This window comes from Ictalurus furcatus, chromosome 16 (assembly GCF_023375685.1).
Source record: "Ictalurus furcatus strain D&B chromosome 16, Billie_1.0, whole genome shotgun sequence".
In the NCBI taxonomy this organism is placed as follows: Eukaryota; Metazoa; Chordata; class Actinopteri; order Siluriformes; family Ictaluridae; genus Ictalurus; species Ictalurus furcatus.
In genome coordinates, this window is record NC_071270.1 from 12,826,184 (window position 1) to 12,852,047 (window position 25,864).

General features: G+C 39.2%; 1 protein-coding gene across 5 annotated transcripts in view; it reads right to left on the reverse strand.

The window, feature by feature from the left end:
- The window catches only part of LOC128620369 (HMG box transcription factor BBX), a 51,773-nt gene that overhangs the window by 7,690 nt on the left and 18,219 nt on the right, over positions 1 to 25,864 (reverse strand). For 4 of the 5 annotated variants that reach the window (XM_053645305.1, XM_053645302.1, XM_053645303.1 and 1 more), the window contains exons 3-11: positions 22,796 to 22,973; positions 21,049 to 21,306; positions 18,163 to 18,364; positions 16,144 to 16,211; positions 8,757 to 8,837; positions 8,582 to 8,656; positions 5,546 to 5,623; positions 2,420 to 2,497; positions 928 to 1,735 (exon numbers count right to left, since the gene is read on the reverse strand). In XM_053645305.1, coding sequence (XP_053501280.1) covers positions 928 to 1,735; positions 2,420 to 2,497; positions 5,546 to 5,623; positions 8,582 to 8,656; positions 8,757 to 8,837; positions 16,144 to 16,211; positions 18,163 to 18,364; positions 21,049 to 21,306; positions 22,796 to 22,960 — 1,813 coding nt within the window. In that variant the 5' untranslated portion in view covers positions 22,961 to 22,973. The remainder of the gene's footprint in view (positions 1 to 927; positions 1,736 to 2,419; positions 2,498 to 5,545; positions 5,624 to 8,581; positions 8,657 to 8,756; positions 8,838 to 16,143; positions 16,212 to 18,162; positions 18,365 to 21,048; positions 21,307 to 22,795; positions 22,974 to 25,864) is intronic. The other variant, XM_053645306.1, reaches the window with a different exon arrangement.

Below are 25,864 nucleotides of genomic sequence, written 5' to 3' on the forward strand. Positions count from 1 at the left end.
TCGTTCTTATTTGCATATTTGCCGTGTCAACAGCCATGACCGGATGAACAACTGCAGCGGCAGGGGCGTGGTCGAGCGTCAGCTGTGGATGGAGAGGAGGCAGGTAACGCATGATGTTTCTCAATTGTGCATTATTAGCCTGAGTTTACTTAAGTGTGTCGGTTTGAGATTTCAGTGCCCCGTGTCAAGCCAGAGAGAGAGAGAGAGAGAGATATCTGAGCGACACAGAACCACGTGTGTGTGTGTGTGTGTGTCTGCGCAGCAAAATAAAGTAGCTGAAAAGCTAAAGTAAGACGGTTAAGTAAATAAACAGCCCCTTTTGAGTTGTCAAGCCTGCCTCCGGATTCCTCATTTCCTTCTGAACCAAAAAGGGAATTGTTACCATGATTCTCTGACCATAACTGTAAAAATAAAACTCTTCTTCGCTCCGATTGACGCGGTTTCAATCACCGTTTGACTTTTGTTTTTTTCAGTTGTTCTCTCAAACGCTGCAACTACTGTTTACACAATGCGCGGGTTTTTCTGCGACAGTACAAAGCGGGTGATATGAGGCACGCGCTCTTCCCATTTCTGACTGGGGGTCTGTTGCTAAGCATCTAGCCATAACATTCTAACAGCGCATCGTTTCGCACTGTACACGTTTAGCACCACAGTGTGGGGTTACAGCTGCAAAAGCAGTGCTAATCCTCTGCCCGGGGTTAAAAGCAGGGTTTAGTATGACGGTAACCCGGGATTAAGCGCAGTGTGAAAAGCCCTAAAGAGAGCTAAATGCTGCTCCTCCTAAATACTTACTCACCTTCCCTCATATGACATAATACATAATCCAATAATGTCTATAAACACAAAACGTCAACTAACTCATTTCCCTGCTCAGTTGTGGAAAGTTTTTTTGTGATATTTATAACAGCTATGACACATCTCTGATACCTCTGTCGACGTTGGCCCGCAGTGATGTCAGCATTCCTTCAGACACCAGAGTTTTGTACAGAGCTCCCTTACAGCTTCGCTCTGATTTCCGGGATCCACAGGCTTCAGGTTTGGGCTCGATGTCCCTCTCTTCTGTTTGAATTACAACTGGCTTAACTTCCAGGTCCTTCTCTTCTCCTTTGTTTGGCAGTGGGGAGCCCGCTTCTACACCTTTGCTGATTTGCTGTTCTGTAGAGATGTGTGGCTCTGAGTCCTCCACTCGGTCCACTTTGACGTCCACTTCCTTCTTGCACTCGGTTTTCAGTTCCGTTTCATGGCTAAGCACAGACCCTTCTGTCTCAAGTGGCTTGCAATCCTCTCCTTCTCCCCTCTCCTCTTCGTCCTCCTTGGTCCTGAGCTGTTTCTTGGCTTTGGGTTTGGTCTTTTTCTTCTCTGCTGACGAAGGCTGATCCGACGGACCGCCCGACGGACGTGCCCGCTTCCTGGTTGTCTCCATTTCCTCTGAGCCCCAGGCTCCTTTGGCCACCGCCTCAATAGTGTACATCAAGCTCTCAAGGTCTGAGCCGGATGAAGAACGCTTCTTGCAGGGTTTCTTGGGCGAGCCAGGGCTTTTCTCACCTTTTGCCACGTCGTTTGGCTTCTTCTTCTTCTTACAGGAAGTTGGGGGCGATGAGGGTGGTGTTGGCGTGGGAAGGTCCACGGTGGGCGTTGTGTCAGGAGCGCTGTCCTGGGCGCAGAGAGAGGATGAGTCCATGGCTGGTTGGGAGGAGAGGGCCTCCAGTTTTTCTGCTTCAGAGGCTAAACACATCTAGAATACAAAACACATCAATCCACATACAATAAATACACATATCTGGCTCTTGCATGTCATCTGGAAAGAACCAAAAATAGCTGTCCGCACATCACATCACACTTTTACCTCAAAGTCCAAAAGATGATTCAAGATCAACTGCACTGATCACTCAACAGATTTCAGTGAAAGTTTAACTTTACACATCCAATTAATCTTTAATCGTCTCTGGCAAATCTTCTGACATTCAGAGTTAATAGCGAAAAAAAGTGCACCAGTTAAACTCTTCGTAAGGATGACCTCAAGATATGTGATTTGGTGCATTGCTATAGCCGAACACCTGCTATAGATGTGGTAATACTAGCAAGGGCCAACAGGTGGCAGCATTGCCATCCACATAGTCCCACATTCATTCATTCATTTTCTGTTTATCCTGGTCAGAGTCACCTATTCTGGGAACACTAGGCACAAGGCGTGAATACACCCTGGATGAGACGCCAGTCCCCAGTCAGGGCATAATGCACACACACAGTTTATTATGGTTTACTGGAAATATTTCATTACTTTTGAAGGCATCTTTGCATGTGCAAGACTTTTACACAGTATTGTACATGTCTGGTAATCTCAACCTGATAACAAGACATTGTGCTACTGAATGCTGTTCAGTGTGTGTGTGTGTGTGTGTGTGTGTGTGTGTTGTACCTCTGCAAGCTGAAAAAGAGCAGACTGGCCGCACTGCTTCACCTCAGATACCGAAGCCTGAGACCCACTAGATGATATCTGCAACAGAAAATGATAACGTACCTTGTTATTTTGTTAGTAATGCTGTGATAACTAAACTCATCGAATAGCTTCCACCTGTAAAAACGATCACACTTTTGACCACACTTTTTTTTTAAAACCCCAGTAAGCACTGGAACCCACAAAGGCCCACACGCTAAGGAGCCACAACCACTGCAATATGTCATGTTTACCACACTCTTCCATGCTTAATATCCGAGTGCTGCAGGACACTGTTTCCTTCTCTTGCACGTGCAGTACGTTTCGCTGTCATCGGTGTACTCTTTCGACATTTGGAACGAAGCACTAAGTGAGGCTATTGAAAATTCGGCTGAAGTAATGGTGGATCACTTATGACACTCTTATGATGAGATGTTATTTTAATGCTCATGCTCCTAGCATATGTTAAAATTTGGTTCAGATTACATGTAGGCTGCTAAACGGTGGTTTTTAACAAACTGCCGAGTTCAGCGTGCATGTAAACGGATCACTCAAACTCAACTATGGTCTCTTTGCCCATACATCCTGCAGTTCCTGGAGGATTAATCACAGGCAATTGGTTTGCTCAGAGCAGGAAGCAACAATGTGGGGCAACATTCAATTCAATCAGGACAAGATATATCCAAACACAGTTAGAACCCTTTCTAGCAGTACAATGGTGTTCCATTCCTCCGGCGCAATTGATATTGACTTACTGGACATTTTCAATCAGTATAAACTAGAGATGCACCCATGTATTAGTCATTAACTGATATCGGCAGATAAAGGCAATTTTTCACGCCAGATAGTTTAAAAACATCTGATGATCAGGACAGGATTATATCCTATCTGTCAAAAGAGGGCGGGAAAACACAAAGTTCATGCTGTGTATAAAGATGATATCTCTTGTGTGGAATTACTCTGAATTTGGTGACAATTAGAGATGCACCGATGAAAAAGTCTATTTTTCACACTATAGGCCATTGGCCGATAGTTTAAAAACATCCGATGATCAGGGCCGATTATATCCTGTCAGTCAAAAGCAGGTGGGAAAACACGTTGATTTTATGCTGGGTGTAAAGAAGATGTCTCTTGTGTGGAATGATGACAAAACTGCAGTTTGTAATCTGTGTAAACTCCTCACTGCTAAAATTTTACACCGGAAGTGAGCAGCAGTGAAGCGGGAGATTCGGCGTTGAAAATTTTTGTCACGCAGCTCGAGCTGAATTAAAGCGCCAGTACACCGTTGAAAGATTTAAATGAAGATGAGTTGACAAAAAAAGTATATACTACACAGAAAAATATATTTGTAGAGTAGTGTATTTCATATCCAGTTAATTTTAATATATAAAAGTTGATATTATATATGACCACTTTGATGTCAGTGATGAAGTAGAAATGCTTTTGTTTGTGGTGAGTGAATGTGAGACTAAGAGGAGGTTTTTTAGTCAATGTTAATATGAATTAATAACATTCAATAAGTTAAGAAATCTTACTTTAATCCTCAGAATTTAGTTAATTTGTTAATGTTATATAGTTAATAGTTATTGTTAACACAGTTAACGTTATATATATACATATATATATTTATATATATATGTGTGTGTGTATATATGTATATATATACACACACACACATATATATATATATATATATATATATATATTTAATAGTTATTGTTAACACAGTTAATGTTATATATATATATATATATATATATATATATATATATATATATATATATATATATATATATATATATATATATATATCTCTCTTATCATGGAGCCACTACAAGTCAAGCGTACAAGCAGCTAATTCCAACATGTTCTGGCATGTTGCGTATTTGTCACTATGAGCTTGTGCAATTTCTGTTTTTGGTAAAAGGTCTGACCAGATGACATTATCTGCATCTCAGTGGAAAAAGACTGAAGTTGCACCATCATTATAACACATCTGCACAAGTATTCAAGTAACGGCAGTGTGAATTCATGACTCATCTGCTGATATGGCTGAATGGCATGAAAACACCACACTGAACAATGAAGCTTTTAGACAATGTTTGCAAAAGCCTAACTAGTTTAGCTGAGTACATAACAGCTGTTGAACAATGTCTTCGATGTTCCCATCTCTTATACCACTGACTGGTCAGATGCCGTGGATTCATTTTCTAAATCGTGTGCTGAAGTTTTTTTTTTTTGCTAGGAGGTGTTTATGTAACATTTTTTTAGAAGTAGCCCATCAATCTGGGACAGACACAAGGACACACTGATGGATGGACAGGAGGATGGACCAATGGTAAAAATCGCTAAATAGACAGAGATGCAAATGGGTCTTGACTTCCTGACCACGGTGGTGTAAGTAACATCTATGTTTGACAAACAGGAAGGAAACTATTGAAGAAAAACTATTTCAGACAGTTGACCTTGCTGTGACCTTGATGCTGTTTGGATCAATACCAAAATCTAATCTGTTCATCTGCTGGTTATAATGATAATTCCACAGAAATCCGACAAACATTTAACCACTCATTTTTTGAGATATCGCACTAATGAGAATCTCAGATGGCCGGAGAAACGGACAACCCGAAAAAACTCGCCACTCAGTGGCGGAGGCATAAAAATTGTAATCGTAGCCAACTCATTGTGGTATAAGCAGAATAACGCACTCTGCTGTTATAAGGAAATAATCCCAGCATGATTAAATTTCTTATAACAGCACGAGTCTGAAGCTTGTTATTCCTTACCTATAAACTGGAAAAAATATACAATGCATCACACCACTCTGTTGCTGATTCATTTTCCTATAACAGCACAACCAACCACTGAGATCCATTCAGCGCAGCCCTTGGGTTTGTATGTTATTGTCCCTGCTGCTATCAGCAAATAAGAGCCAATTTCTGTTCTCTTATGATAGTACAGAATGATGCGATATTGTTTGATTAATATTACACATATTAATCAAAAGGATTTGCGCTCACAGGTTTAGTTATTAAATAAAAATATACTGGATTAGACTTTTTGACCCTGCTGTATGCCAGTGTATGAGGTACCAGGATAGAGACTCACCTCAGCCAGCTGGAAGAGAGGAGACCGCATGCAGCTGCTGGGTAAATCTGGCGAGTTGGGCTGAGAAAGGCCACATACCTGAAGAACAAGCACAAGAAGACATGACAGCATTGCAGAAATGATCGTACACTGCTACAAGACCCTTCCCATCATCCAGTCAATTACTGCTCTCAATTCCTCGTTCACGTCTTAAGGGTAAAGGTGACCGGGCTTTCTCCGTGGCTGCTCCTAGGCTTTGGAATAGTCTTCCTCTCCACATCAGATCTTCCCCTTCCATTTCTGTGTTTAAATCTTCTCTGAAGACTTATTTGCATTCTTTATGTTTTAATTGAGGGTATCAATTTTTCATTGACCTTATCTTTGGTTTTGGTTTACTCTTCATTTGTTTTAATTCTTGTACAGCACTTTGGTTTCAACATCTGTTGTTTTTAAATGTGCTTTATAAATCAATTATCTAAACTAAACTAAATGTGAGGACATAAGAGAAGATCTTCCTTTTCTTACGTGTGGGTGTAGGCCTGTTGCTATAATTACATTAATGACTTATCGTACAAATATATGGATGTGACTGCGATCATTTCTGCTGACCTCGATATCGCCCATTGTGTTTACATGCGTATTTATTTATATAAGAATGAGCGTCGCCAACATTTTAGCCATTCGCTCTGCTTTGGTCCTCTCGTCTGCTCTGCGGCTGTCAAAATTACAATTCGAACTTCGAACATCCGTTGAATTTAGGATAAAAATGGACATTCCAATGTAAAAATCTTGTGCATTCGAATTTAAGCTGTGTAGCAAGCACTAGCATTGATTTTAATTCAAACATACTGTTGAAAAAACAACAACATGCAACATATTAACAATGCACTAACAATGTTTTTTGACGAAGAAGAATCTAGAAAGATTAGTTTCGTGTTTCAAATAATCCAGTCAAAGTCAATGTGTGAGCTGAAGCTGAACAGTGAATGAACAGCAATGAACTGAGGCTCTTTACTAGCAGCTTAATTAACTCGCCCAAACACACCCTATACACATATAATATAAACCTAATATTACAACTCGCTCCTGCACAAAATGACACGAATGCATAAGTGAACTTGAACTTAAGTAAGGCGCTAGGTAGAATGCTAAGTCACGTTCTTTACGTATACGTTTTTTCTGTAACAACGTGCTAAAACCTAAAACACAGACAATGCATAACCAAAGCATAAAGAATTCGCAATGTTCTATTACAGCAGTGTTCTCGTAGTAATGCCATTATTTCAGGAGATCAGGTTTTCACAACAGCAGCAGTTTTCACATGTTTTTGTCGATGCATGTTTAAGTTAAAATATAGAATGTGTGTACATGTGGTTTCATTTTCGCATTTTCTCGGCAACTAAAATGACGTTGACTAACATCCGATGCCTTTTTAATCCGAGTAAAACTGACTAAAATCAATAAATATGACCTAATGAAATACTGGCTAAATTTAAAGTGCACCTATTATGGTTTTGAAACGTGCCTAATTTTGTTTTAAAGGTCTCCTACAATATACTTACATGCATCCAAGGTCAAAAAACACTTTAATGTGCTCATCATTTAAACTGTAGCATTAAATGATCTTCTAAAGGATTCATTCTAAACTCCTCCTTTCAGAGAGCATACTCTGCTCTGATTGGTCAGATGTCCCAGTCTGTTGTGATTGGTCTAACGCTTGTCAGCGAGCAGCCAATGAAGACCAGAGGCGGGGCTTTTTGTTACAAACCTACGTAGATTAGTACAGGAAGCAAGCCTGGAAATACTTTCGTTTCGGCAGTTCAGAATCGGTTCCGTTGCGCACTCTGAATTTTGAAACTTTGCAGACTTTTTACATTCACAAACAGCTCTATAACACACTACATGAAAGGTAATATCTGAAAAAACATAATAGGTGAACTTTAAAGGATATTTTTCACCAGAAGACAAAAACAATGACCAAAAACAGTGTGAAAATGAACTGGCCTGAGAGCCTAGATTAAATCTTATATAATAATCATCTTTAATAATTTTATGCACTTTAGTTTAAAAATAAATGCACTTTGCTAATAGCCAGGTTTGTTCTTTGCGATAAACAAGACAACACGCCGCTTTATGGCCGTTATTTATCCACTGCATCCTCTTGTGGGTAGTTAATATTTTCCCCCTATCTGAAATAATGTCTTTCGAATTCGAACGTAATTCAAATTCTGGAAATATTTAACTGAAAATTATTATTATAATTATATCAGTGGCATGACATGGTCTTAAAATGGAAATAATATCATTTATTGCAATTATTTCTGAGAAATATATCATCCAACAAACGTAGTTATCGTGGCAGGCCTGTGTGGGTGTAATGTGTAAAGCGACCACGCAATATTCACCATGTACAGCACACGTGGCTCACAGATCACAGTTGGGGCCACTTTAGTTTTAGTTGTGGGCGGCGGTGGTAGAGCCACTAATCGTAAGGTTGGCGGTTCGATTCCCGGCCCAAATGACTCCACATGCCAAAGTGTCCTTGGGCTGAACCCCAAGTTGCTCCCGATGGCAAGCTAGCGCCTTATACGGCAGCTCTGCTACCACTGGTGTGTATGTGTGTGAATGGGTGAATGAGAACCAGTATAAAGCGCTTTGGAGAACCGCGAAGGTTAAAAAAGCACTATATAATTGCAGACCTTTCACCATTTGTGCTGACCAGAGTGATGTAATTAAAGTTGGAGGTGTAAAACATCTCCCTAGCAGGCACTTCGCTCTTATTACAAAATGACGTACTATTGTTCTGTTTATTCTTTTTTACGAACGTATTAATTAAAATGAACAAGGGGTGTGCCTGAGAGGGGAATAATAAAAAGCTAATTAAAGGTCAGCAACTCACAGTTAAGCAGTGATTTTTTACAACCACGTAAAGGTTTCTCGGCGTAGCGATTCCACATGCCGCACTTTAATTAGTCCTAAGTGGATAGCTTAATTAAAGAGAGCAATTCTGTCCTTCTTCACGTTAATATACGAGATCAGGATTGAGTGCTTTCTCACCTCTGTCTGGGGGGCTGCTGCGCTTCGACACTCTGAACTTTTACAACCGTCAATCTGGGGTGGACAGGAGGAAATCTGTGCAAATATAAAAAGTACAAAAGCATTCAGCACGCAGATTTGAAGCTGATTCTGCACATGGCTGCGGATTGCTTTGTGTCCGTATTTGTTTTTTTACCTCAGCCAACTGGAAAAGGGCAGATTTCCCAGTATGCTTTGCAACATCTCCAGTGCCGCTCTGTGAACTACTAGACGAGATCTAAAAATAAACAATAAAAATGATAACACATCTAAGGACTTGAAATAAAAAGGCACACAGAGAGACCTGTACAAATCAAAAGGTGATGTGAAAGGTCAAAATGAATATTGTGGGTTTTTTCCCCTAGCCATAAACTTGCGCAATGTAATTTCCAGACAAATTAGTGCTCGGTTTAACAGCAGAACTACTAGGAATTCTGGTTCAAGTCCTGTTCCCTCTGAGTGAAAACATTATTACACTGGTATCTGGCTACAATCAAATCAGTGAAAAATGTTAGAAAGTAAAAACGTCTTTTAACCTTTTAGCACTTACTCCAGATTGACTTTCACACAAATGTTCAGTTCTCTTAATAACTGTTGTATGTTGAGTTCCCTTGAATAAGATCAAGCCTAGAGACTAGAGATGCACCGACGTATCGGCCAATAAAGGCAATTTCCGATAGTTTAAAAACATCTGATGTTCAGGGCAGATTATATCCTGTCAATCAAAAGAGGGCGGGAAAACACATCGATTTCGTGCTGTGTGTAAAGAAGATGTCTCTTGTGTGGAATGATGGCAAAACTGCAGTTTGTAATCTCTGTAAACTCTGCACTGCGAAAATTTTACACCGGAAGTGGGCAGAAGTGAAGCGGGAGTTTCGGCATCGAGTCTAATCTCCCCACCCCACCCCCAGTGCTCGAGCTGAATTAAAGCGCCAGTACACGGTTGAAAGATTTAAATGAAGATGAGTTGACAAAAAGTATATATTGCACAGAAAAATATATTTGTAGTGTAGTGTATTTCATATCCAGTTAATGTTAATATATAAAAATGTTGATATTATACATTACCAGTTTGATGTTCAGTGATGAAGTAGAAATGCTTTTGTTTGTGGTGAGTGAATGTGAGTCTAACAAGAGGTTTTTTAGTATTCAGTCAATGTTAATATGAATTAATAACATTCAATAAGTTAAAAAATCTTACTTTAATCTTCAGAATTTAGTTCATGTGTTAATGTTAATTAGAGTAATGTTTCTGTTTATGAGACCAGTTACTGTGAAACAACTTGGTGAAATGGAGAGAATAAAGTTTTTATTTGCATTTTTTTCAGAATTGTTAGAATTAATTATTATTCATTTAAAATAAGGCATAAAAGGCAGAACTATCGGTACCAGTTATCCGTATCGGTCGATATCATTCTGAGTACTTGGTTATCGGTATCGGCTGAGAAATTTAGTATCGGTGCATCTCTAATAAAGACATACTTTGACAGCAGAGTATGCGTACATTTTCCGAAACATTCTCAATATCCGTAGACGTCCAGGTTTTCGAAATTGCTGCTTAAAGTACCTCACATTTCTAGACTTGCCAGGCCTGCACGAAAAAGCCCTGTGAGTAACTTCTTCCTTGTGATTAAGTGATGCATCAACATGTCAGAGGTCAAAGGCTGCAGAGGCAGTCAGTGCATTGTGGCATGTCTGTGTTGGTTTCCTTAAATAGTGTGTGGTTATTTAGCATCCAGTGCTGTTATGACGAATCCAGCTTGCCTGCTTTTGAAAATATTCTCCCAATCAATACAGTCACATTTTGGCCAATGATGCAATACTGTTTGTCTATAAAACACAAAAGAGATGCTGCTTATTGTTTTTCGATGGACCCCCTAGGGCTCTCTTTAGTGACATAAATGCAGAACTGAGGGCAATTAGGATCACTTAGTAGCAGCAAAATGGAGTTTACTGCAGATTAACAGCAACGAGAGGAGTCCACAGAGACGCACACATGCCAGGCAAAGCTCTACTTTGGAGTGAAGAAGCCATCACACACACAGGCACACGCAACACAGAGGCACGTACTGAGCCTGGTTTTAAATGTCCTCCATATCTGATATATGATTCGGTATCCAAGTGATTGGAGAACGTTATTTTCGTGAACTGTGATCTTGAGACAGATCTGGAATACATATACTCTAATTTAAGAGTATCCATCGAAAGGATCGTGTTTCCTTTGAGGTTTGCCCATTATAGATGTAAACCTCAATATAAATATTTGATTTCACAACCGTATGGACGAAAACGATCCGAAAATGGGCCGCTATTTATTTCAGCAGAACAAACTGTAGATCTGCGAGCAGATCTGCCTATTTATTTCCTAATTACCTCATTTTTATGGAGAATATCTGATCCTAGGTCAGTACCCTTACTCTGAGTTGCTTAGAGATTGTAGCACTGAAGCCCATTTATCCAACTTCCCAACGCACGCACACACACACACGATCACAATTAAGGCATATTTCCTCATATCCTTCTCTAATGGCACGGTCGGAGCAGCGAGGGCTTATACTGAGTCACGGCTCAGCCTCTGTAACAGTGGAGATGGGCCTGTCACAATCGATTTCACTGGCTGGAGATCATGTGTTCATTATATCAGGGAACAAAGAGAACTTATTTCAAGGCACAGACAGCAGAACGAACACCCTGCTCCTTCTGTTGCTCACCGCATCTACGGCATACCATGCTCATCTGTGCCTTTTCAGCATGTTTACAAAGCGTCGATCAATCATTTTTAGAAATGCATGGCATACATACACAGTAGTAGTCTTGATGGCACTATTTTTAACAGTTCTTGAAATTATGGCACTTCATGGACTTTTGTCTCCCTAGATCACTGTTATCTATTCAGACCATATTTCTCGGAGATCTTCAGGTCTGATGCTTTCAGCTCTGATGCTTAAAGTTGTGGAACAGCTTTCTGCTGAGTTAGATCTTCGCCCATTGTTAAAGTTTTCAAGTCAAAACTGCAACATATTTCTATGTAAGCTTTTAAGTCTTTTAAAGTGGACGCCCATGTCTTTTTTTTATACTCGTTGTGCATGAATGCATGGCGCTTTGGTTTCAATAGGCTTTAGAAACAAAACATAATTATTCGCATACTTTCATATGTAAACATACTTACTATAACCCCACACCATAGCCACCATTATTTGTCCTTACATGTGTGCCAAATATGGTCATCATGCTCTTAAGAAATACTGCCAGGCAATATACATGATACATTATCTGGATTTTTGACTATAATTGCTTCTGTAAACTTCCTGCTCACACAGGCCATATACAGTGTAATAGTCAATATGCTCTGCTGCTGTTTTCCTACCATTTAATGTCATAGTATGTAGAACATACCAATTTTCAACCCTTATCTTCTCCCATAGTATTCTCATGTCTCAAGCATTAGACTAGACCAGTGTCAGATAATAATTCCTGCTTTTAACAGACGTGCTACACCACAGCTGACACAGCAGCTTGGTCTGTGTTTACAGGCACAGTGCAGCTTATATAAAAGAGCCTGTCTAACCTTTGATAAGTGGAGCTGTGATACCAATGTGATGTCACTAGGGGGCAGAAGACGCCACTACAGACGGCAGCCGGTGCTGCTGTTTTACACTGATAATGAGATCATCTTTGATAATTCGCTTACAGCAAATAAGATCAGGGCACAGATTTACATAACTTCTAAGAGGGCTGTTATACCTGTATTTTTTTTTAGTATATATATATATATATATATATATATATATATATATATATATATATATATATATATATATATATATTTGTATTTTACACTACCAGTCAAAAGTTTGGAGACACTCGACTGAAATATTTCTCATGATCTTAAAAACCTTTTGATCTGAAGGTATATGATTAAATGTGTGAAATCGGTGATGTAGACAAAAATAGAATTGTGCCGACATATTTGTTTCTTTTATTAGAAAGCGAACATTTTATTTACATTTTTTTTTTAAACAGATGACCTTGAGCGAAATATTCAGAAAAGCAGCTAATAAGGGTCCAGCATCAGTGTGAAGTCCTTTAATACTGTTTAAAAATCATCTCAGGGCGATTCCTCAAGAAATCGGCTGAGAAAATGCCAAGAATACATTTATGGAAATTCTAGGAAAAAAGGGGGTCTACTTTGAAAATGCTAAAATATTAAATTATTTTGATTTATTTTGGATTTTATATCACAACATAATTCCCATAGTTCCACTTGTGTTACTCGAGAGTTTTGATGACTTCATTATTATTCTAAAATATGGTGTAAAAAATAAACTAAAGAATGGGTGTGTCTAAACTTTTGACCGGTAGTGCACATCTGGAGGATTTAAAATGGACAGTCACTAGACGGCACGTCGGAGCCAAAACATCCCTGTCCATCATGTTTCCAAGTCGAAAGTGTTTCACAAATTTACGCATAGCGACTTTAAACACACTGACGAGCTCGGTTATTATGGGCTGTGTCTCAAATCAAAAACTCTGACCTTACAGTACATTCAAAAGTACGTACTAGTCTAGAAAATCCAGAAGAACGGCACAAGACAGACCGTTTGGTAGGTTTGAAGGCTACTCGAGAGGTTTTTTTAACTTCAAACATTAACACTAAGGAGAAAACTAGTTAGTGTTAGTACTTAATCTACAACAGCACATAGATATGCCATTTGAGACACAACGTTAGTGCTTTGTCCCCCACAAAGGTAGACAGATGCGGAAATTTGTCCATATTTTTTAGTGCAGTGTGTCAATATAGTGAAAAAGACTCAAATGGAACATACCTTATTAATTTAAAATGTGCCTTGTTTGAATTTGACTCCCAGGAGAATTTTCATATAATGTTACACAAAATCTGTCTTTGATATTTCTAATATTATTCTGAAAAATAAACGAATCAAACTCAAAGAAGAGATTGTGAGTTTCCTTGATGACCCCATTTGTAAATCAAGCAACCTCATGTGGGGGTCGAACCCTAGTTTGGGAACCCATGGTCTAATCAAAGTACAAATTACATAAAAGAACAGATGACAGAATCATACGTTTAGTGGGGGGGAGGGGGAAGGTTTATTTTTGTTTGAATAAAGCAAATTTTCTATTTATCATGTTTTGGTATTCGGAGGAAACATTGAATAATCCCTACCTGCCTTTGAGTGTGTATGCGTGTGTTTGTGTGTATCTGTGAGTAATAGTTTGCTCCACATCATTCTTATTATTCCATCAATGAGACATTGTAATATAATGCATTAATCAATCCTAATAGTTTCATTACCAAGCTATTGATAAATATTAGATTTTCCCTTCCAGCTACAGTAATATCGCCACCAGCCAGATCTGTTCCTAAATCCGTACTCATAATTACTCAAACACAATAATATTCTCAAAAGAATTTGTATTATTAACAGCGTAACTAGTATTTTGATTGATTTGCTTGTTCGTACTATAGTACAATCCATCACTTATATGTACTCTGGTTTTATATTAACAGTGCATGTCTGCACATCCCAAGTAGTTCAGGGAAGCAGAAGTTGGGTAGTCACTAACACAGAGTTTCCCAGTGGATTATATTTCACATAAAGCCAACTTCCAGTTTTAGTTCTAAATCTATACAGAGTAGTGAAAAAAACCCCCAAACATTCATTTTAAAGGGCACATGTCCCTGATTGCTGTAACAGATTTGGGCCATGCTGGTGTTCTCGGTACAAATTCCTGTTGGCTGGAAGCATCTAATGACAAAAAAAAAAAATCTATCTATCTTAATCCTGAAATCAGATTTGAATTAGGTTTGAAACCACATACAAATGTGGCTCAGATCATATTGAAAAAGTGGGATTTGGTTTCTTCAGCCTGTGAAAGTCTTTCATGTTCAAATCAAATATGCTAATTAATAGGACTTGATCTGCCTAACTCAGTGGTTCTCAACCGAATGAGATCGGAAGGGGGCGCAAATTGTTTTCAAGAAAAAAACAGACGGCATCAATTGGGTACTCAGTGTATTTTACTGCTTTTCAAATAGAAAATGCATAAATGAAAAACCCCGCGTTCCCTCTCCCTCTGTATTTTCTTTTTGCTGGGGAGAGCGGAGCTTAGCTGCCTTTTATCTAGCTGTCAGTGCAGACCAGTGTTGCCGACTTAGCGACTTTTCAGACTCCTTTAGCCGCTTTGTTTTTGCTAAAAAAAAATCTAGCGACAAATCTAGCGACTTTTTGGACAAAGCTTCCAAATGTCGCCAGTACTGTCCTGCAAGCGCGAGGTCTTGCTTTCCCGCTGCACTCACACCTCTCTCTGTGTCTGCTCTGTTCAGTGAGAGTCTGAGAGCCGGAGATTTAACAATTTCATGGATAACGAGACGCGCCCTTCTTCCCATCATCATTCTTATATAAATGTTTTTAGAATGCAAGACGAATATAATGCAACATGTTTTTACATCTATCTTTTATATAGAATAGATCGTTGGGGGGGGGCTTTAGTTACAAAAGGTTGAGACCCTCTGGCCTAACTGAACATGCACCCTCATTGGGTTAGTCGAGAGATGGCCAAATATTCACAAAATTAATTTTAAAATTCATTTCTTATCATATTTGCTACCAAGGTCTCTTTTGAAGATGTACTGTATTTGTCATATATCATACATGTATGAGTAGTGTTTCAAAGATACAGCCATTAACCTGCACTATCACTGTTAGAGTTACTATAAGAGTTGCCATCTTTAGAGTTACTACAAGAGTTACCATCTTTAGAGTTACTACAAGGCCAATATAAACCCTACCCTAAATGCAGTAAACAGTTTTCTGTTGCTATGATGTACAGTTATAAATGTCCTCAGTTACAGTCCCAGCTGTAACTCAGTGGTTCTCAATGTAGGGTCCAGTGACCCTCAGGGCTACATGAAGCATAAACATGGGGTCCATGATTTTTTTTTTTTTTCATTATAGTGGTAGAAATTCCAGCATTATCGAATTAGTTAATGTATTAATTACTGAGTTTTTAAGTTATTACCTCATTTGACTGGTCGTTGTATCCAAATCACAATAACTCAAAAACATGCAACCCATAAATAATCTCAACTTGTACCTAATGTGTTCTGTTGGAGGAACCTTCAGAAATAACGAGCTCTATGGCTCCAACAAATAACCAAAACATTGTACTGTACTATACAAATATTGTACACATTTAAATAAAGAGCCAAATTTGAACAGTTTGATTATGTTCATTAAAAATCTGTGCTGTGGGGCTCAGATTAATCTATATTAAAGTTGTAGTGGTCCCTGGTTGCAAAACGTTTGAGAATCCCTGCTGTAACTGAATTGCTGTGGTCATTTCCTACTGGGAATCCCTGCCAGTATCCACTACTGGAAATGTTGTAATACAAATGTAAATTTAATAATTGTTTTCCTTAGAGCCGATTCTCAAACCCATGTTCCAAATGCGATCCCTGCTCTAGACAATCTGTAATCTTTCACAGTGATACAGCCAAACAGGTTGTAGTGTTGTTGTAGTACCTCTCTGGCAGTCAGGGCGTGCTCCCCAGCTAGCAGCAGCATGCTCAGGCCACCCATCTTAGTCGGATCTACACACACGAACATATACAAGAGCAATACATCAAGGGTAATGACTGCCACTAACATGATATGGCACACATATGTGCTTGCTGAACATCTTATTCCTAATCCATTAATACAGAGAAGTTGTTCCACACCCTTCTATAACAGCCTCCACTCTTCTGGGAAGGCTTTCCACTAAATTTTGGAATGTTGCCTGGGGATTTGTGCTCATTCGGCCACTAGAGCATTCGTGAGGTCGGGCAGTGATGTCTGTCTAGGCCACTTCAAACCAACCCCTTTGTGCACAGGGGTACTGTCATGCTGGAAAAGGTCTGAGCCCTGTTGGTTCCAGTGAAGGGAAATTATAATGCTATAGCATATAAAGTTCTTCTAGACAATCATGTGCCTCCAACTTGGTGGCAAAAGTTTGGGGAATGCCCACTTATTGGGGTCATGGTCAGGTGTCCATGTACATTTGGCTGTATAGTGTATACAATCTCCTCCAAAGGTATTGGATCGGCAAGGCTAACTCTATTGTTTTTGCTATACACTGAAGACATTTGTGTTTGCAATCAAAAGATGAACATGAGACAATAGATCAGAATTTCAGCTTTCATTTCCTGATATTTCATCTAGATGTGTTGAACAACTTCGAACATGGCACCTTTTGCTAGAACCCATCCATTTTTCAAGTGATCAAAATATCAGAACATGGGACTGACAGGGGTTTCTTGTTAGATTGTTTCTGAAATACTCAAGCCAACTTGTCTGGTACCAACAACCATGCCATGGTTAAAGTCACTGAGATCACATTTTTACTCCCATTCTGTTTGATGTGAACACTAACTGAAGTTTCTTGACCTGTATCTGCATGATTTTATGCATTGCACTGCTGCCACATGATTGGCTGATCTTGGCACCCCAGGAGCTGGCTTATAGATTCCTTGCACTGGATTATATAGCTCAAGAAATGAACTGAAGATCTCCATCTTCTTCAACATGTGTGTGAACGATCTGGGACTTACACAAACACATTACGTCTGGAATATTTGATACAATACTATAAACAAAGACCAACTCAGTCTGGGAACATTAAAGCACAAAATATGGCGTTTGTTCTGTTGTGAATCCAATATACAAATGAAAGATGCTAGCTTTAAAAACCCTTGTACACAAACGAAAAACTGATGCAAATTACACTTTGATGTATTCCAGAGTGATGCAAATTAAGAGACAACTGTCAATGATGCCAACATATAAACACTATTTTTGGTCCTAAAAAGCTCCAATGAATACGAGTTCAGAAATCAGAGCTTTGTGCAATCTTGGGTTATAGATTTGGGCCTTTTGTCACAGTTTCACCCTCTCTGAATGTGTTGCAGTTCTCAAAATGACAAACATCATGTGCTTTTGTTTTGGTCGCATCATTGATTTGTTAACCTGTTGTGTTCACCTGTTGGCTGTTTCGCTTTGGTTAGTTTGTACATTTAAACCCTATGTGTGTCCCTTTTTCTTTGCAAAGTCTTGCCATTTGGAAAATATATTCCTATCCTTGGTTGCTTGTGTTTCATTGTGTTTCCTTTGTTTATGGTCAACCTATGCTAGCTCTGTCTGCCTGACCTCTGCTATAAAAATATAACCACGATTATCTGATAAATACCAATCAGGCTAACACTCAATTTTGACACTTGAGTCCTACAAATCAATGTTCACAACTTTTGAACTTTTATAATCGGTCATGAATCTTATCATTTATCACACACGCATTACACATATTAAAGCCATAAATCAACAAACGCGAAAATTTGTTAAACATTAAACGCTATGCAGTGGAACAAAGGCACTACCCTTACATACTTTTAACCTTGAATTTAAATTCTTCCGTGCTGATTCTCCATTATTATCCTTTTTCATTATAAGGATATATTTAATCATTATAGAAAATACTGAAATATATCTGTATCTTATGAGACCCACCTGCCATGGCAAAGTTTAGCTGTGGTGAGCTGTCTGTTTTGGGCACTTTTTTGGCAACAGTGATGTCCTTGGTGTTGTTGGAGGGCAGAGACCAGGCCTTCTTACGTGCATTACTCACTGCATGAGTGGGACTCTTCACCGGCTTGCTGGTGGCAGGACACCACTTATAGCCTGGGTTTGCTTTCATAAAGGCATCTTTATACTGCAAAAATACAGACAGACAAAACACCACACCGCACTGTGAAATTTGAATGATTACTGCATATGAATAAAACTGAACAACATTAACGTTAACCACTTAAAGTCCAGACTTACATTCCTCCTACATACCTTTACTAATAGTTTCATTAAAATTGCTTAATAATTCATACTTGTTACATGAATAACTGAATAATATGCTGGGACTTAAGATGTTACAAACTAGATAGATTTACACTCACTGAGCACTTAGTAGGAACTAGAGGTCAACCGATATTGGATTTTTGCGATAACGATTAATCAAACGATAGTTTTAATATTGATACTGAATGAAAAACATAAAAAGTAAAATAATGCTGAACTTTATTACAAAAATAAACAGTACTGGCTGTCCAATGAAAATGTACTGTACTTTTTAACATATAAACCATTAATAAAATAAAATAGGAACATCCGAACTGAAACAAAAAGCAACACTCCTAATAACTCCTTTTCAATGTCGATGTTTTAAATCCGCATCTGAAGTATCCCGCGCCGTGCAGAGTGTAGTCTCACGTCTCAAAAACAACCACCACGAGGCATCAGTGCTATTTTTTATTTCGCTTCTAGCGGCTGCTCTCGTACTGTATAATGGCAGCGGACCCTTCTCAGCCGCTCCTGCAACGGACGCAAAAACCGATTGTACCAGGAATCGGTTATTGGTGCCAATTAATCAGCAATACTGATCAATCGGTCGACCTCAAGTAGGAACACTATACTACTACTGGGTAGGGCCTCCCTTTGCTCTCAAAACATCCTCAATTCTTCGTTGCATGGATTCAATGAGAACGATGACTGGAAATGTTCCTTTGAGATTCTGGTCCATGTTGACACGACTGCATCATACAATTCCTGCAGATTTTCATACTGCGAATCTTCCGTTTTACCACATCCCAAAGGTGTTCTACTGCATTCAGATCCTGTGACTGGGAAGGCCAATGAAGAACACTGACCTCGTTGTCATGTTTCAGAAACCAGCCGATTTTGTTTTGTGACATGGTGGATTATCGTGCTGGAAGTAGCCATTAGAAGATGGTAAACTGTGGCCATGAAGGGATGCACATGGTCAGCATCAATATTCAAATAGGCTGCGACATTCAAACAATGATTGATTGGTACTAACAGGCCCAAAGTGTGCCAAGAAATCATTCCCCACACCATTACACCACCTCCACCGGCCTGGAATGTTGACACAAGGCAGGTTGGGTCCATAGACTCATGCTATTGGCACCAAATTCTGACCCTACCATCTGTGTGCCTCAGAAACCGAGATTCATCAGACCAGGCTATGTTTTTCCAGTCTTCAGCTGTCCAGTGTTGTTGAGCCTGTGCGCACTGCAGCCTCAGCTTTCTGTTCTTGGCTGACAGAAGTGGAACCCAATGTGGTCTTCTGCTGTTGTAGCCCATCCGTCTCACGGTTTGACGTGTTGTGCATTATGAGATGCTTTTCTGCTCACCACAATTGTACAGAGTGGTTATCTGAGTTACTGTAGCCTTTCTGTCAGCTTGAACCAGTCTGGTCATTCTTGACCTCTCTCATCAACAAGGCGCTTCTGAGTAAACTCTAGAGACTGCTGTGTGTGAAAATCCCAGGAGATCAGCAGACACTAACAATCATGTCACGGTCAAAATCACCCCCCCCCGCATGACTTAATGCATATGATGCCACTTCTGCCATATGATTGGCTGATAAGTTACCACCATGAATTGAGTAGGTGTACAGGTGCTCCTAATAAAGTGCTCAGTGAGTGTATAAAATACCGAATAGTAAACAATTTCTTTGTTTCTCAAACTTGTGTCTTGTAAATTGTTCTTTGAATAAATATGCACAGGTTTTATGTGCTTTTTTCCCAATGCATTTTTTGCAAGAGGACATTTTTTAACATGAAATTGGTTTGTAAAGTCTTTAATCTGACTAGAAGAATGAAGTAACTCGCATGCAATTCGAGACTTTGGGCCTTAATGCTCTAGGTACTCAATCTCTGGAATTAAAACAGGCTTGTTAAAAGCTTGGCTGCCTAAACTTTAATGCTACTGGATAGGTTCTCATTTTAGTTTATGAGACCATACGTCCTATAGGATCATTAAACAATTATCTTGTACGATCTGTAAACAATTACCTTATCTAAACAATTAGCTCAGATTTTCACTAGGCAAGTGAAATCTGGCAAGTTCCAGAACCAACAGTCTATTTATAAAAATTCTTTAATCACTACAAGCTCTTAGAGCTGGCTGCTGGTCTGCTTACACTTCTCAGTTGACTAGCTGTTTGAGAGACTGCCAAGATTTTACAAAGCTGTATTGGCTAAAATTCAGAATAGTTTTCAGTTTTTTACCACTTTCTTGGAAACTACATAATTCCATTGTATGTTATTTCATAGTTTTGTCTTCCCTGTTGTTCTGATATGTGGAAAACTAAAAACGCAGAACGCTGTTCTACGAGCAGGTGCTTAAGCTTTTGATAGTTACTGCTTCATGGCCATTTTAATTCCACTTTTACAAACTGAACTGCTATAAAGTTAAACGAGACAGCCTGTGTCAATGGGACATCCATGGCTGAGCAGAAAACAGAACCTAAGACTCAAGCATTAAGTGTTAGGGCTTGTTAAATCTGGAAACTGTCAGTGATCCGCTGGTGGTCTGTCTCACCTCCTTGGCCATGTCGGTGTATTTCTGCTTCTCACTGGGCTCCAGCACGGCCCACCAGTCTGCCAGGATCTTGGTGGCTCCGCGGTTGTCCAGTCTCGGGTGTTCCTGGCGCACCAGTGAGCGGTGCCGCTTACAGAAGAGCAGGAAGGCATTCATGGGCCGGCGAGCACGCTGCTCCGAAGAGTCTTCCTCACCATCGTCCTCCATTGCCACACACTCAGGAGCCTGACCGCTACGCTCAGGGCACTCCACTGGAACCTAGAAGAAAAAACCACAAAAGCAGGTAAATGTTGCTGTTGTTGTACAGTTTACTGCTTAACATCACTTACATATGAATACTGGAATTAACTTCATACAAAAACAAACAATAAAACAAATGCAAAACTGGTTGTATGGCCCGTTTTTTTTTTTTAAGTCCCCAATCAGGAGCTAAACAGCTCTAGCCTGTTTATTCGCTGGAGTCTGAGACACACTGTGGCCACTACTGTGGAAGAGATCTATACCTGTAAAATCAACATTCAACTCAAAATTAAATGTCACCATTGTTTTTTCTTTTCTTTTTTTTTTTCAAAATACAATTACACATGGTATGAGGAAAGTTGACCTAGTGAATATACAGCCTATTTCACACTTCAGACTTGCAGCTTCGTTCAGACTCGGACTTCAGGCTTCAAAACGGTATTTTACCAGGCGGTAAAAATGTACAAATACACTGCTGTGACATCATGGTACTCCTAATCCTGAGACTTTTCTAACCATTAAGTTTGCTTATTACCTTCTTTTACCTCAGCCAGATTCTCAGTCAGCTACTGACACATCCCTATAAACTTTACTGTACCAGTCAAATTGCAATGTTTATTTGTTTGTTTGTTTTTTAATGCCATGACAGCTTCTATAGCTATTTCCATGGCGAGAAATGTCTAAGGAGCTCTATATAAGGTTTTTAAAATCTATTCTTCCTAAAAACTGCAAAATTGCTTTAGGTCTGACTTTGTTAAAATTTTCTTCGAGTGCTGGCTGAATAGAAAAAGCTTTCTCACGAGGTTAAGACAAGCACAGTCTAATAAAACATGCTTCCCATATTGCAACGAATATCATCCTTGGCATGAATGATTTTTGAGTATTTTTTGAGTCATACAGGACTTTTATTCTGTTACTCTTTTTTGTTGACTATGGACAATTTCCTCTTGTTGCTGCTTTTTGCTAATGTTTTAACTTTTTGTGGTTCCAAGGAAGGTGGTGGTGTGGGGGAGGGAAAAAAAACAGATTAATCAAGAGATGCGATCATACAACCACACAAAAACAAAACAAACAAAAAAACACATTGTGAGAAACACAGGTCTCAATATACCTGGATTTTCAATTCTGGCTTTCAGTTACACTTAACTCTCTTTCAATCAGCTGCTGTTAAACTACTGTGTACTGTGTATTACAAGACATAACACAGTGAAAACCAAATCAAATGTTTCTTTTTTTATGGACAATTCTTCCATAAACGTATTTGTCATTTCATTGCTCAAGCTTATATTTCATCAAGCCCATATTTCTCCAAACAATTATGCAGTAGTCAGGACTACAACAACTTTAAGGGCCTGAGTGTAAGAATAAGCTTTTAACCTTAAGTATACCATTATTATCGTTAAAAAAAATAAAAAATCTAAACTCATGGCATGTGAATGCAAATGAGACACAAGTTCCTTTGTGAAAGTATTACAAATTGGACAAATGTGGACTGTAGTTAAGGCACCTTCTCCAGCTCTTCCTCGTCCTCATCTTCTTCTTCCTCGGAGAAGTCCAGGGCCTTCTTCTTGGAAAGCAGCGGGTGCCACTGCAGGCACTTGCGTTTGGGCCTCTGCTTGGCGCTCACCTCGCCCTCCGCCGGTACCTCCTTCCCCCCTCCTCCGCCCTTCATGCTGCTTCTGACCCTAGCAAGAGCAAAGGTCAGAGGTTAAGCTCAGGTTCCGACGAGCGGCTTTTTAAAAGAGGATAGAAAAGAGGCAGGGAGGCGTGACACGCTTGTAATTACTTTGGCTCAGCTGAACGCTTTCATTTCTTTTTTCGGCAGAGCAAGGTGGGTGCTCTATGGCAGGGAAGTGTGGAGACAGGCTGTGATTTAAATTTCAAACGCGTTCAACACTTAAATCTGAGGATATCTTTCGTTCATATCTGTACGAACACTTCCTCAAAATATCTCAACTGTGGCACAATCCCCTGCGCATGAGTGATGTGACCTGAGTGTGCTTTCGGCTTTAAAATAGACACACAGAGAGGGGGGTAAGATTCAGGACTCTTTGTTCATCTGCTGCAGAGTCGCTGCACCTCTACTGTACATGTGACCTTTAGACACATACACACACTCTCTCTCTCTCCTCTGTTAATACAAGCGCACACACAATGCCTATCACCCATACATTATCTGCAGTGCAGTGCTTGCATAACCCCTGCTAAGCAGTATGCACAGTCATCTGTGACTAGCAGACATTTCACTGCTTTCTAGCCAGTTTTCCTCCCTGAGTATCTGCTGCCCTCTTGCTGTTGCATAAATCACTCCAGTAACATGATGGCTGTTAATGAAGACTCAGTCTGTGGCCTAAAACTTCCGTCTCAAAATGAAGGGGGGGGGGGAGGTTCCACGATGAACTGTGAATTTGTTTCAGGTCACCACTTCAGCTCAGATAGTATCATTCAGTTAATTACTACTGGCATGTTATGGCATCAAATCAGTCTCTACTAGACATCAATTCAGTCAAAATACACATTACTCTACATCACCTTCTTAATGATTTAATATCCGCATTATAAAATTACATACATTTGTAAAAATAAATAAATACGTCGTGGTTTGTCTCCAAACACCTGACAAAACACCAAAGAATACCATTTTCAAATAGAAACTGACACAAAATATTATGCTCATATATATATATATATATATATATATATATATATATATATATATATGTGTGTGTGTGTGTGTGTGTGTGTGTGTGTGTAATTTATTTATTTATTTTATTTTTAAATACAACAATAAAAATCAAGCTGCAAAATGTTAAGCATAACCTGGAAATTGTCTTTGGGAGCACTGTGCACCATGAAACTAAATGTATCTATTATATCAGCTATAGTGCTTATTGAACAAATGGTCAAAATAACTGAAGAATAACTGCTCATCCAAAATTAAATACTGCACCACAGTCCACTTCGAAACTATTGGAACGGCAAGGCCAATTCATTGTAGACTGAGGACATTTGAGTTTGAGATTAAAAGATGAATCGTGTATTTTATAAAGTCCTGGTATTTATGTAGATGTGTGGAACGACATAGAATGTAGCACATTTTGAATAAGACCACGCAATTTGCAGGCAAGAAAAAATATTGGAACGCGTGACTGACAGGTGTTTGTTGTTACTCAGGTGTGTCTTGTTAAATTGATTGTTTAAACAATAAATAGCTCTTGGTTTTAGGCTTCAGTTTCACCTGTGATGCCTGCATTTGTTGTCAAAAAGGATAAGCCAACATGCAGATCATAGAGCTGTCTATGGGAGAACAGTAAGCCATTCTGAAGCTGAGAAAAGAGGGAAAAATCCATCAGAGGCATTGCACAAACATTGGGCATAGCCAGTACAACAATTTGGAATGTCCTGAAAAAGAATAACCCCACTGGCGTACTGAGCAACAGACACCGAATGGGTCGGCCAAGGAAAACAACAACAGCTGATGACAGAAAACATTGTGAGAGCTGTGAAGTAAAACCCAAAAGCAACAGTCACCAACAACCTCCACAGGGCAGGAGTGACGGTATCACAATCCACCGTTCAAAGAAGACTAATATTAAATGTTATTTACTTTCATTTACTTCAATACTTAGCTGTTCCTATACTTTTGCTCGTCTAAAAATTGGGTGGTCTGATACACAAGCTTTTTATATTGTTTTTATATAGCTTTTTTATGTTGTTTAACACATCTAGATGCAAATCCCAGCAAATAAAAAGCTGAAATCCTGAACTCTCATCTCATATCCAATATCAAATGTCTTTGGTGTATAGCTCAAACAAAAAATTAATTGGCATTGCCGTTCCAAGAGTTTCGTAGGGGACGTTATACTGCCAAGGCAGCTGTCGACAGACCCTCAATGATTTACTTTAAAATTATTTCAGATTAAGACTTGTCTCACTACAATTGATTCCAATACAACCTGCTATAAAAAAAAGTCTGCTTTTATGTCTTATGAATACATCAAAGACAGTGTGACGAAAGATTATTGGATTAGCGTTAGTCGATTCCGGTTTTATTTGGGTCAACTCCTGGAATTAGCTGAATAATTCCATGAATGAAAATCAATAATTGTCCTCTCGAGTGGATTTCACAGTCCATGGACTGAATTCCTTAAACAGACTGAACTGAAATGGAGTTGTCCTCTGCTTTCCAGCAGCCATATAGCAGAAACTGATTAACTGTAACGCTACTTCTGAGGTTGTACTCTGAGCTTGGAGAGACACACACTGCTCCTCTGGGGATAAATTCTTTCATAAAATGGTGACATTTATTTGGATTTCATCTTATACCTGGTAAAGATGAAATCCGAATTTTTATCTGAATCCAGGGACAGTAACACCTGAACACCTTGAGGAGACGAACACTTAGGGGATGTCTGTTCAAATATAGACAAGTTGCTAGCTGGTAATAAATAATAAGTAACTGATCTAATTAGGCTTGCCTAATTGCGATTTTCCATTTTAAAATACTGCGATAAATGATTTGTCCAGAATTGATGGCCTGAAAAAAAAAAAAACAGAACTCAACTGCAAAAACTCA